This window comes from Corapipo altera, unplaced genomic scaffold (genome assembly GCF_003945725.1).
Source record: "Corapipo altera isolate COAL_440 unplaced genomic scaffold, ASM394572v1 62, whole genome shotgun sequence".
In the NCBI taxonomy this organism is placed as follows: Eukaryota; Metazoa; Chordata; class Aves; order Passeriformes; family Pipridae; genus Corapipo; species Corapipo altera.
This window is the reverse complement of record NW_020884894.1, coordinates 6,473,091-6,486,447: the sequence shown is the minus strand read 5'-3', so window position 1 is coordinate 6,486,447 and position 13,357 is coordinate 6,473,091. Positions and strand designations below refer to the sequence as shown.

The 13,357-nt window shown below is 44.0% G+C and overlaps 1 protein-coding gene across 1 annotated transcript in view; it reads left to right on the top strand.

Moving 5' to 3' along the window:
• The window catches only part of CRISPLD2 (cysteine rich secretory protein LCCL domain containing 2), a 28,078-nt gene extending 14,791 nt beyond the window's left edge, over positions 1–13,287 (top strand). Inside the window, exons 8-16 of the mRNA XM_027646755.1 lie at positions 991–1,149; positions 2,465–2,525; positions 3,146–3,212; positions 4,131–4,261; positions 4,424–4,467; positions 5,404–5,476; positions 6,150–6,225; positions 10,926–11,059; positions 13,073–13,287. Of these exons, the coding sequence (XP_027502556.1) occupies positions 991–1,149; positions 2,465–2,525; positions 3,146–3,212; positions 4,131–4,261; positions 4,424–4,467; positions 5,404–5,476; positions 6,150–6,225; positions 10,926–11,059; positions 13,073–13,127 (800 nt within the window). The 3' untranslated portion in view covers positions 13,128–13,287. The remainder of the gene's footprint in view (positions 1–990; positions 1,150–2,464; positions 2,526–3,145; positions 3,213–4,130; positions 4,262–4,423; positions 4,468–5,403; positions 5,477–6,149; positions 6,226–10,925; positions 11,060–13,072) is intronic.
• Positions 13,288–13,357: the final 70 nt, after the last annotated feature.

The following is a 13,357-nucleotide window of genomic DNA, read 5'->3' as shown; positions in this document are numbered from 1 at the left end:
CTCTTAACTGCTTAAAATCTGGAGCTTGGATTCAGCATGTTTTCCTGGGGAAAATGAAAGAGCTGGGACGGGGAGAAGTAGCTCTGAGCTTCCAGAGGTTTGGCTCGGGAGCTCCAGCAGGATTTTGAGCACTGGCAGGAGCGATCCCGTCCTTGCGGGGTTTGTTTGGGAAGGGAATGTTCTCCAGTGCTTCCCAGAGGTGACGTGGGTGGGCAGAGCTTGGCCACCTGCCCTGCTCCTTCGGGGGCCAGGGATGGAGCCTTTTCCTCCCTCCCCACCTTGGTTTTCATAGCTGCAAGATGAATGCAGTGATTCCTGTCTCTCAGAGGAGAGAAAGGGATCCTGGATGACTTTTCCTCACTCAGGAGAGTAAAACACATTATTAATGTGAGCCCTCCAGTATAGCAGTGCTGTCCCTCAGCATGCAGGAGCTCCTGGGGTCGTTTTTCTCCTCCCACATGTTTAGCTTCAGAGAGAACTGGGCTCCTGAAAAGAGGCAGATTCCCTGGAGACTTGCCCAAAGCAGAGGCTTATTTTGCTGCAACCTGGCATTTCTCATTTTTCACCTTGTGGGGTTTGGGGGAGGACCCTGGGGTGCAGGTGGGCTGCAGTGGGGAGAGGGGAGGGAATGCCCTGTTGGAATATGTGCTCTTCAACCTATTTGTGTTTTCCGTCAGAGGGAAGAGCTCTGTGGGAAACAGGAGCAGCAATATCAGCACTCTTTTCACTAATTAGTGGGGATCCTTTCAAATCTTTACTGTAAGATGCTATAAATGCTGCTTCATGCCCAGAGGAGTGGGAAAGGAGCAACCTCCCCTCACATTCCCTGGGAATAGCTCTGTGCTGCATCTAATGGGCATTTTTGATCTTCCAGGTGTTTTAAAGCAGATCCTTGTCAAACTAAATCACCTCCCTCAAAACATGAACCTGCCTGATCTCCCCACCCATGTGAACACACTGTAATTATTTTTAATCCTCTCTTCTAACCAGATTACCGTTATGAAGATCCCATCATAGGTGAGACAGATGAGACCAATGAAGTGGAGATTCCACAGGTGGCAGAGCAAAAGCCAGTGAGGTTCTACCCTCCGGAAAGCAAGCCCAGCAAATCTATCAAGCCCAAGAAAATCATCCCAGAATCCTACATGAGTAAGACAACCTCTCTCTTTTTCAGCTTCTATGAGTTTTTAAGCACCTCAATGGGAAAAAGGGTGGAAAGTGATGAGGAAGCTCAGGGAAAAAAACAACTGGGGGGATGTTTGAGTGGAGAGGGAGGTAATCTGTGTGAAAATCCACTGCTGCTTGTAGCAGGAACCTGCCAGAAGTGGTGAACAAAGCTTTCAAAAGCCGCTCGTGCCTTCTGCACATCAATCTGCAACAGGTATTTGTTTGTTTAAGCCATTTCATAGAATCACAGACTGGTTTGGGTTGGAAGGGACCTTAAACTTCATCCTGTATCCTGTTCCACCCCCTGCCATGGGCAGGGACACCTTCCAGTAGCCCAGGTTGCTACAAGCCCTGTCCAACCTGGCCTTGGACATATCCAGGGATGGGGCAGCCACAGCTTCTCTGGGCAACCTGTGCCAGGGCCTTCCCACCCTCACAGCCAAGAATTCCTTCCCAATATCCCATCTAACCCTGCCCTCTGGCAGTGGGAAAGCCATTCCCCTTTGTCCTGTCCCTCCAGGCCCTTGTCCAGAGTGCCTCTCCAGCTCTTTTGGAGCCCCTTTAGGCACTGGAAGGGGCTCTGAGGTCTCTCTGGAGCCTTCTCTTCTCCAGGTGAACACTCCCAGCTCTCCCAGCTTGTCTCCATGGCAGAGATGCCCTAGCACGTGGAACATCTCTGTGGCATCCCCTGGACTCACTCCAGCAGGTCTATGTCCTCCTTATCTCAGTAAAATATCAATGTATCAAAGGTCCCTCCATCAGGAATCAATTTAGAAAATACAGGTTTTATTTCCCATTTAAAACACTCTGCACTCAGCAGTTCCCCTCTTTGCAGCTTTTCTGGGTTTTATACTTTGTTTCCTCTTTATTTTTTTGCTTGGGAAGATTTCTGAAGTCATTTGTAGAGCTGCTGGTACTTCCTCAGTTGTGTTCTAACTGTTGTTAATTAAAAGACTTATTGAGCAAACAAGGTGAGGCAAGCCAACACATCCTTTTCAAGTTTATCTACTGAAATCTGGAGAGTCTGTAATTAAATGGAGAATGAGACTCTGACTGCAGACCTCGGGCTGTAAATCAAAGCCTTCAGCTGTCAGATGCTTCTTCCTTGCTAATATTCCAGAGACACCTGTCTCAGGTGAAGAGCTAAAGAGGTACGAATTGCTCCAGGCTGGATAAAATAAGATTTTATCTTGCTGCACCAAAGACCTCCAGGAAAGATGTGTGGAGGTTGTGCAGGAGCAGGCTGAGCTCTTTCCTTTCAAAATATTTATTTATTTGTTTATTTATTTCTCCCCAGCACAAGTCATTACCTGTGAAACCAAGATGAGAGACAAATGCAGAGGCTCAACATGCAACAGGTAGTGTTTTATTGCTATTTCTTGGAGCGCTGCGGGAAAAAGTAATCTAAATATTGCTCAGTTGTTGCAAGCATAGGATAGGCTGTACTGCTTATTTTTTTGTGACTATCTACTAAACAAACCAAATAAAATCTCAACAAAACCCAACAAAAAACATCCTCTAAATTTCTCCTCATGCAAGCCTTCAGCCAAGCCTGGCAATACGGTGCTTTGGTTTATTTTATTCAGCCGTGATGACCCAGAGTTTCAGGTGGCCAAAATAATTCAGTAAATTTTGGCAGAGTCATTTTTCGAGCGTTTTTCATGCATTCCACTGCTGTCCAAGCCAGACCAATAATTCATGGCTTGTCCCCCCCCAGCCAGTCAAGAACTTCTGGTTAAGGTTTCTGCAAAGAACAGGACAGTTTATCACTTGGAGAAAAACCAAATCCGCAGAATCTAAATATTGGGTTGGGTTCTTAAGGAGGGTGGAGAAACCGTTTTAAAAAGTAGCTATTTTGCAATCTTGTTTTTAAAATGGAAGAGTTACGTGAAATGAATGGAATGACTATTAAGTGGAGTCAAAGTCTGTTTTTCTTGAATTGTTTTTTACCACCCTCAAAGATATATATCTTCACCAGGTATTTGTGCCCAGCTGGCTGCTTGTACAGTAAGGGAAAGATCTTTGGAACATTTTATTATGAAAGTGTAAGTACCTTTTAATAGCTCATGGATGTAACTTGTGGGGAGTTAGTGGTAATAACAGAAATGGGAAATGCCAGCCATTCTAGTGTAATTTGGCTTTTCATATTCTCCGCTTGTGGTGCTGTAAAATGGTGCTAATAAAGATTATCTGTATTTTCCTCATCTTAGTGATGAAATAAAAAGGAGTCTGGGAAAGCAAAGTGATTCCAGACGCGATTTTATCGTGAGTTGTCCTTAATGTGGACACCCACAGAACGTGAGGGATGGGGATCAATAGGCAGCTCTTACAAAGAGCTGTTCATTGGTGTGGGCAGCTTTTGATGAAAAACACTGTTAAATGCTGCAACTAAATAATATTTGGGGCTGATTTGCTGGATCTTGAGTTAGCAAGATAATTTATAAATAAAGCATGGCACCGTTTTCCCATCAAAACTACTTTTGGGGTGAGTAAAGGTTGAAGATAAAAATTTTTTTTGTGTAAAATCTGGTTTTCTTTCCCCATTCCAACTGTTGGTGTGTGACTGCATCACCCCTGCAACTCTTGTGATTGCAGCCAGCCATCCCCTCCAAGTGGTGTCAGCAGAAATATTTTGGGTTGGAATATTTTGTTGAGAACTGGAAATATTTCAGACTGGTCGTTCACTTCCAACACTGCTTTTCTTCTAAATTGTATTTAAATGTATGGTTTTGTTATTTAAAAAAAAAAAAAAAGCCATTCAACTAGGCAGAGCTTAAAATAATAGTAGTAATAAAAGAATAAGGCTGTGCTGGGAGAGTAAGATTTAACAACCAGATTCCAAAGGAGCGTACTCAGCTTATTTTCCACTTGGTGCTTTGGTGGTGGTTTAATTTCTCCTTCTTTTTTTCGCCCAGTGGTTGGGCAGATTTATTTCACACGCTATTTATTTGTGCTCTTGTCAGTCATCCAGCATTTGTCGTGCTGCCATCCATTATGGCATCCTGGATAACGAAGGAGGGCTGGTGGATATCACAAGGAAGGGGAGAACACCTGCTTTTGTGAAGTCCACCAGGAACGGCGTGGAGTCTTTTAGGTACTGCCTTCACCAGAAAGTTTGGTGTTTGCTTTAAACACCAAATGTATTTGAGCTCCAAATGATGTTGAATTCTCTTTGCTACTCATACGTAGGCAGAGCGACCCAAGTCATTCTGCTATGCTCATTTTTAATATATTATTTTCTTTGCTTATTTTGCAGGAAAAGTAAACCTTCGAACGCATTCATGGTTTCCAAAGTCACAAGTAAGTTTCAAAAGTTGAGGGGAAAAAAAATATTGTTGCTGAAGTTTGGTGGGATATTTGAAAACATCACTCTTTTCAGTGCTCTTTTTCTTTTTGAGCGGTTGTGTCAAATAGTTCTGTACCACAGCCAAACCCTGGAGTGGTGATCTAGGGTGAGCTAGAACCCTGGAGTGATTGCCCACCTACTGTGGGCAGCACCAGCAGCTCATTTTTTCTGTGGATATTTCAGAAAAAGGTACAGAAAATTGTGATAATGGGCCATTTCCAGCAGCATCTCCCGGTGATGGACCATGGTGGGGTCAAAACTTGAGCTGCAGCGTCACAAACTTCTGATAGCAAAGGGATGGAAGATGAGCCATCCATGTATGAAAACCTCAGTCTAGTGTGAACACTTCCAAAGCTGAAAAAAACTAGTGGCTAATGTCCCAGTGCAATATTGTAATGGAACACGTAATACATGTGAAATTAGTTTCTAACAGTGAGTCATCACGTTTGTGATGAGCATATAAATAAATACTGTGGAGCTCTACTTTTTAAACAATTCCCACTTCCTGAATATCTTTGAAAAATTCCTCCTACACAGAATCATCACTTTGAATAGATCCACCTGAGCCATCTTCAGGGAGAGCTGTAGGGATCAGACTATTATATCTCCACACTTGGAGCTGTAGCAAAAACACATGTTGTGGATCAGCTTTTCCCTTTTGAAAGCTGTGACTTTTTCAAGGCCACACAGTGTTATGGTGCCAGGATTCCTGCTGGAGAGCTGGTCAACCCTCTCCTGGGCTTTTGCTGCTGGTGTGGGAGTGAGCAGCTTTCCCCTTGGTGCCCTCAGCTGGGTCTCACCAGATGTGTTGTGCGACTGTGACATGTGTTTTCTGCAGCTACCTGAGCTTTTAGGTCTAATAATTTTCCTCTCCCTGTTTCTCCTGGCAGCACAGACACTGGATTGTTACACCACAGTAGCTGAGTTGTGTCACTTCAAAAAGCCAGCGAGCCACTGCCCCAGGTAACACAAACCCATCTTCTCTGCTCCAAAGAGGGGCAGCTTAACAGGGGGTACTGAGCTCCCTGAATCTGAGGGCTGGTGGGAGTAGAGCTGATTTTACTGGATGAACTAGAGGAGGGGGTCGAGAATGGCGTGTTTCCTCCTGCCACCCTGCTTTTCTTACCATCACAACAGAAAACTCATGTTATGTTTTCGGATCACCTCAGTAACACGTAAGTCAGGCTATGGGATCCCATCACTGCACACCTCAATGTATGAGTGTTCAACTTCACACACTGCCTTTACTCTCTTGCATTTGCTATTTTTGGGATGTGGTTTTTCTTTCTACTGTAAAACATGGAAGAATGTTCTAGAAAGCTGCTCTTTGCAGGTGTAGGTTGTGGCAGGGCGGGGGAGCACAAACATGCAAAGACTTACGTGCACAGCACTGTGCAAAAATGCAGGTGCTCCCCTTTGAAAAGGTCATAAAAGACCAATCCCTTTTTTACTGGTCTAAATCCCTCTATTTGCAGTTCTGCAGTAACAACCAAATGTCATCTGAGGGGAACAAATAATTAAATTCACTGTTGCCACCTGCAGACCAGATGCAGGCACTTGAAATGTCCCAGGAATGCAGCTCTCTTTCCTGTTCAGCCTTGATATGGAGAATAAATATGAATAACTTGTTTTCTAGGATTTATTGTCCAGCCCACTGTAAGGATGAGCCGTCGTACTGGGCACCCGTGTTTGGCACCAACGTTTATGCAGATGTGAGTATGATCCTTCCCCTCTGACTCTGTGTGTGGTGACATCTGTGTCACAGAGCTGGGGTCATGCTCTGGGATTTAGGGAAAAAAGGCCAAACTCTCTGTGATCTTTGTGCAGACGGGTAAATGGAGGTGAAGGCTGAGCTCAACAAGCTTGTGCAGCCCTTCTGCTCTCCAACACTGACTTATTCTTAAGGATTTGAACATGTCTCTTAATAACTCCATGACTTATGGTCAGCAGGCTTGGGGAGCCCTTCTACCCTTCAACACCAACTTACTCTTAAAAACTTGGGCATGTCATTTAACCATTCCCTGCCTTATGAGCTCTGGCTGTGAAGTCATGGCAGCACTTGTCCACCTTTGCAAAGCACTTTGGAATCCACAGCTGTGCAACAAAGGGGTTTTATTATATACTGTCACACTATAGAGTTGGCAAAACCAGGCTTTCTTTCCTCACCTCTGTCCACTTTTTGGGAGCTGAACAGCATTTCTGACAGAGCTCAGAGCAGTGGAAAGAAGGCATGTGATCTGCTTTTATGGGTTTGTTTTTCTAAACTCTGGTCCTGGGGATGAGCAGAGGCTTGATGCTAAAACTAGGCAAAGAGGCAGTTTCTTGAAATCTCTTAATATGAGGCCTCTAAAAACTGGGTCTCAGTGTTTTTCCATTTGCGGGTGCCTGGTTGTTATGTTTTTCTCCTCCTTTTTCTTTTTGCCATTGGATATTGTGTCCAGAAATTCCAGCTCCCTGGCAGCTCTGTGCCCTGTAGGAACATGTATTTTCAAAGCCCTGGGGGAAGCAATCAGCAGCTTGTGGACCCCCAGCCTGGGGTCACCTTGGAGCTTTGCAGACTCCTGAGAAAAACCACCCTGCAGAAATCATACACTAATTTGGGGAAGCAATTTCAAAAGCAATTTTTTCAAAAAACCCACTATTTTATTTTTTTTTTTATTTTGCCTGAGACCCATTTTTTAAAAGGTAGAGCTGCACAAACAGGTTGTCCTGGACTGGCTCACAGGCAAATCCACCAGGCAGCTGCTGCCCTGCAGTACCTGCCTTCCTGTGTGCTCCTACCTGCAGGAAATGGGAAATAGTTTTCTCTTTTTTACTGAGGACAAAACTACCTCAGATTACCCCGAATTACAAGAGTATTAGGGGAGGAGCAGCAGCCCAGGCTGGCATTGCACTGACGCAAAAGGATTAGTGTCCTTTAATGAACCACGAGCTCCATTTCCTATCGTCCCTCCTGGGTATTGTTTCATAAAAGTGGGGGCATGGATGGTGATTTGGGAGAAAACAAAAAAATAATAGTAATAAAAAAGTATGTGGCCACTTCCTAGAGGGTTTGGTGAACCTTTTTCTGGACTACTGGACTAACAGGGTGATGTGGGGGTGCTAAGAAAGCATTGAGGTGGTCACGAGGGTGTGAGGTTGGCAGAAAAGCAGGGGAAACCAGTTGGGAAAAAGAGCTTGAGGTGGCTCTGAGTGGGGCTGCAGAGGGAGAGGTATTGATACTGGGAATGCTTAGGCTGGGAAACTCAGAAGAGAGACACCATGCCAGGCAGGAAGAATTTGGGGAAAGGGTTTCCCAGGGAGCAGGGGATGTGCAGGACGCTCTCCAGCAGGAGATGCTGGGAGTTAACCCAAGCCCACTGCTGAGGAATAATTAAAGCAGGCAATAAGCTCAATGAGACAAGTGCTGGTTCTTGAAAGGGCTCTGGGAAGCCAACTTCATGTCTAGTGTGGTGCTTTCATGGCCCTGGGGGGACTTGTGCTCCAACTCTGTCTTATTAAATAAGTTATCCAAAAGAAAACGAAGCATTTGGCCCAATTTCCAGTCTGCAGTCCCTGCAAGGTGCCCTCTGGTCTTTTAGCACCTTCTCTAATGCATCAGTTCACTAAATACTCAGACTGATAATCAATCTGAGCTGTGGTGGCACAAATGCTTGGCTGGTCCATGGAACAAAAGGCTTCACTGTGTTTTTGACCGAAGATAGTGTTCACATTTACATGATCCCTGGAAGATATATAAAATTTGTTTTGCCATGAAGAGAAAAGCTGTGACATGAGGAATTGAAGGCTTTTATGGATAATTCTGATTTTTATTCAGGAGACATAGGAGACCTAATCTTGTTTGTATAAAGGGATTTTTACCCAGACTAAAAGCATTCTGATTGAGTTTTTGGTTTACTTATCAGAATAAAATTCTCTTGAATTGTGAGTTTATACATGGGTGCTTCTGATGGCTCCAAATGTAGAGAGGTATTGGCAGCCTTTTCCTTAAAAACAGTGCAAGGAATTGTTCATGAGGAAATTAGACTGTGGAACAGGGACATAGAGGAGACTTAAATTTTGGGTTTAATGAACAAAATGCAAGAAATATGCAATGGTAAAAGTGGACAGGCCTGGTTCTGGGGTGATCACAGAATCATGGAATGGTTTGGGTTGGAAGGGACCCAGTGTTTCAACCCCCTGTCATGAGCAGGGACACCCTTCCACTAGACCAGGTTGCTCCAAGCCCTATCCAACCTGGCCTTGATGCTGGAGCTGTGTGAACGCCCAAGGATCCTTCTAAAGGTTGTAAGAGAGCTTTTGGGTTTCATGAGATGCTGTGATTTGTCACTCTGCCTGGCTCCTGGTGTGCCATAGGTCTGAAGGGAAACCCATCCCCATCCCTGCCCAGGATGGGCATGGGAGCCAGGAAAGAACGATTCTCTGCTTTTGAGATAAGGCCTTTTATCCACAGTTATGCCACAATTGGTCGGAGGAGGATGGATCCACCCGCGTAACGAGGCAGGTGTTTGGCACCAGAGCAAACCAAGCTGGGAGGTTCAGCTCTCAGCAGATACAAACTCAGTGATTAAACCAGTCACACTGATGAGGAAATTCTGGGTGATTAAGCTCATAGTCACAGAATATTGTTAATGACCCACTATAAGGTGCATTGTCATTTTATGGTGGGTGCTCTGGAGTCCGCTTTGTCAGGAAGTGCTCTCAGAGCATCCCGAGGGGCTTCACTATGTTGTACTCCTCAATTTGGGCAGGAAGGCCTTATTCTTGTGATATCTCATCTTCCAAAAGCTCTGCAATCAATTCATCAAAGCACAGCCCAGCCTGGGATACAAGAGGGCTCTAATCCAACACAGTGATAAGAGGAGGTTTGGGGTAAAGCAATAAAAAGTCTGTTGGTCAAAGCTTTGAGTAAGCAGCAGAACAGCAAGTCCTGGAAAAAAAACAGGAATGCTTTGAACATTGTTTAAGATGTCTCCCAGTGGAGAGGGTTGCAAATTGATTCAGGACAGTTTAATTTTTATGAGCCAGTTTTAGATTTAACAGATTTCCCATCGCATTCTAGGGTGGATTCGCTGTGTATCTTCCAAACACAGTGTTCCCTTGCTCCTCTGACCATATATAGAAACAAAATACCAAACTGGCACTCAAAACTCAGAGAGCTGCCAAGAGATAGGCCATCCAAAGTGAAAAATATATAGGGGACGAGGCAAAGCTGCCATATATGGCTGTGAGAATGAAACAGCACGGTCTGTATTGTACATACAGTTTACCCCTGGCACTGTTTTTGTGGTACTTGGATTTTTAGCCATCAGGGAGGGTCTGGGGTTGGGATTTTCACCTGCTGCAGTCCCCTGCATGAAGCTGGTTTTTGCTTTGTGTTATTCCAGCTTGCTCTATGTAAACCCTCTAGAGCTGATGGCCAAGTTTATACTGCGCCTTAGCCTGCTCTGTTTTTGCTCTCTTTTTCTGGATGCTTGGGGAACTTAGTCATCAGTTGTTAGTGTTTTGTGTTCCTCCAGCTCTTCTGACTCTGCACATCTTGGAGAGGAGGCGAATGATGTGCAATAGAGGAGCTTTAGCCTTTCCAGAAGTGTTAATCTCCCTCCACATCGGATTTTGTCTTACAGGGTAATGCCTATCCAAAACCTACACTACTCAATGGATTCAGTCCTTCTGTTTTTCCTAGAAAGAAGGATTTGAACTCCCCTGGATAATTAGTGGTCATTTAGCTTAATTCAGGAAAAGAGTTTCTTTTTCAAGCAACTGTGTGAATAAACTTTGCTGAGGTGGTTGCTCTCTAGCAAAGAGTTTCACCGCAGTGGTTTCTCTGGTGCAGACCCAAGAGGCCCTGGCTGGAAAGTTGTCCTCAATTCAGCTTTGGCCCTGGATAAGAAGAAGAAGTGTGGATTTAGATTGGATATTAGGAAGAAATTGTTCCCTGTGAGGGTGGTGAGGTCCTGGCACAGGTTGCCCAGAGAAGCTGTGGCTGCCCCATCCTTGGAAGTGTTCAAGGCCAGGTTGGACGGGGCTTGGAGCAACCTGGGCTAATGGAAGGTCTCCCTGCCCATGGCAGGGATTGGAATGAGATGATCTTTAAGGTCCCTTCCAATCCAAACCATGTTGTGATTCTGTGATAGTCTCCCAGGTGCAGCTCCACCTCAGACAGGACCGATGGAAAGATTGCTTGTCCTCTGCAGTGATGGTGGATCTTCTTACAACCAGGGCTTAGGAAGTACCTGCAAAACCTGCTCCGTGACATCTTTTACCCCTAGTTGGTCCAAAAGAGGGACAGAATTGTTTCATAACTGTTTCTTTTTTATTCCCTGGTTTTCCTTGGTGTTTATGGAGATAGTAAATGTCCATATAGAAAATATGGACAGTGTGTAAGTCAAAATAATTAAATATTTTTCAGAGCTCCAGTATCTGCAAAACTGCAGTGCATGCAGGAGTCATTTCAGATGAAAGAGGTGGCTTTGTGGACGTGATGCCTGTAGAAAAGAAGAAGAGTTACGTTGGTTCCTTAAAGAACGGCGTCCAGTCGGAGAGGTGGGATTTTTTTTTCCCTTTTGTACTTTCCTCTTATTTTCCACACCGAGTTCCCTGGCATGTTAAAGTCAGCAGATATCAGCTAGGAAGGCTGGTGGATTGGAAATACGTGACTTAAGAGTGTCACTGTGGATTTGGAGCCCCAAACAAATAGAGCGTGTTGTCCTGCTCTTACCTTCCCCGAGTGAGGAGCTGCCCTCAGATCCGTGTGAAAGATGGGAAATATGGTTAAGCCTTACTTGATTTTCTTACAGTACCAAGTCCACATTAATACATTTTGCTGTGCCTTTGACACATTAAAAGATAGGCACAGGTATTTCTTCAGCTTTCAGCCTGGGTCAGGTTTTCAGGCTTATAATTGGAATTTTCATTCAATTCTGGAGTGGGGGATGCATTTGTATATGTTAACTCATGTCCTCTGTCCTCTTTGAAACAAACGTGAGTAAAGTAATGCTTTCAGAGGTGATCAAACACTTCTCGAAGATGGATTTGCCATCCTTGTCATTTTTTGTAGTTTCTTTTGGGCCAACCTTGCTGGTTTCAGTGACCAGTTGCAAATCACTTCCAAAATCCTGCACCTCCTGATGATCAAGTCACAGCTTATTCAGTCCTTTCTAATTTGAAACTTGTGTTTCAACCTATGATGTTTTTTTTTTTCTCAGATATTGGTGTGATGGTACTAATTTCTCAAAGCTATTCTTGCAAGTATAGAATTTCCAATTATTATGGGGGTTTTTGGTCACTATTAACTTTGCCTGCTCTGTGCAGTTCCACTTTTATAAATACTATAAGAAATTCTATCAAATTTGCTGGGTTTATTGTACTAATGGATATCCCAGAATGCTGTGAAGCATCTCAGGAAATAAAAATAGACTAAGACAAGAAAGATTTAGGTGTTAAATATGTTGGGTTTTTTTAGTATAGATCTATCAGGGTCAGCATTTTGCAGTTCTGTGATTTGCAATTCAGTATATTGGATTTAGGTAAAAAAACCTCCTGTTCCTGTGAGGTGTTTGGTTGTTTTTTTTTTAAATTTTATTTCTGTCTTGCGTGCACTTATATTAACAGATAACTTTTTACTTGGATGGCAAACTGTGCCCTAGCTAAGAATAAATCCCACCACAAGAAGGGATATGCAATATGAGCAGCCAGTGCTGATCTGGGAGGTGAGGGAAACCAAAGACGTTCTCGCAGCAGGGATGACCAGGAAGATTTGGAAAGTGTTATTTACACTCAGCAATAAGGAACAGCTTCAAGCTGTGAGATCCACCAGACTGTGAGATAGCTTTTCAAAGATTAAGGTGAAAACTTTACCCTTTAGAACACTGGAAGTGACCTTTGGTAAAGATACACACCCATACAGGTATGGGAAAAATTACTTTTAGGATTTACTGAGTCTTTATCCTTTTTGGAATGTTTATTTTGCGGGAATATGGAATTTCATCATTTTCCTGGGGTTTTTCAGCCCAGCAGGGCTGAAGAAATAGGATTTGGGAAATAGAAACACCCTCTTGCCCCCGTGCACACAATGACACAGAATTGGAGTGGCTGGAGATGCTTCTGCACACTGAAAATAAATATCCATATTTATTGTCATTTAACTTGAGCTGATCTGGCTACTCCCCTTGTCAGCACCAGAAGACAGGCCAGACAGGCTCTGGAAACCTGCCAGCCTGTTTGACAAGTTTTTTTTGGAAAACATATTCCTCTTCATGCCTGAATCTCTGCATAAGGGAGCACAATGTTCCTTGGATAAAAGCTGGGGCTGTAAGAGAGGCTGTCACCTTCTAGCTCCTTTTGTTGGCACTATAGATTTGGATTGAAAACATAAACCAAAGGTGTAATCATGGATTTGTGCCTCTTCTTTTTCATCTTTTATCTCTCTCCTGCTCCTGGTAGGAGTGAGATAGGAGAAATTTGGAGTCACCTCTGGGTCGATTGCACTTTGGGTCTTGCAGTGTATTCATATAGTTCATTCTATGAGGGTTTTTTTTTTCTTTTCTTTTTCTCCAGCTTGAAGAATCCTTCAGATGGCAATGCCTTCCGAATTTTTGCTGTGAAGCAGTAAATTCCCAGGGAAGGTGCAGGTTTCTTTGGGAGAGCGCTCTGTCGACCTCCGGAGACGCGAAAGCTCCTCTGACGGCGTCAGCTCTGACCGTACCCTCCTTGCCGATCTCTTTCAGGGAATTCTAAAAGAAAAGGGACACGTTAAAAAAAAAAAAAAAAAAGACAAAAAAAAAAAAGACCCCAGGTTCTGACTCAGCTGTTCTGACTCAGCTGTTCTGACTCAGCTGTTCT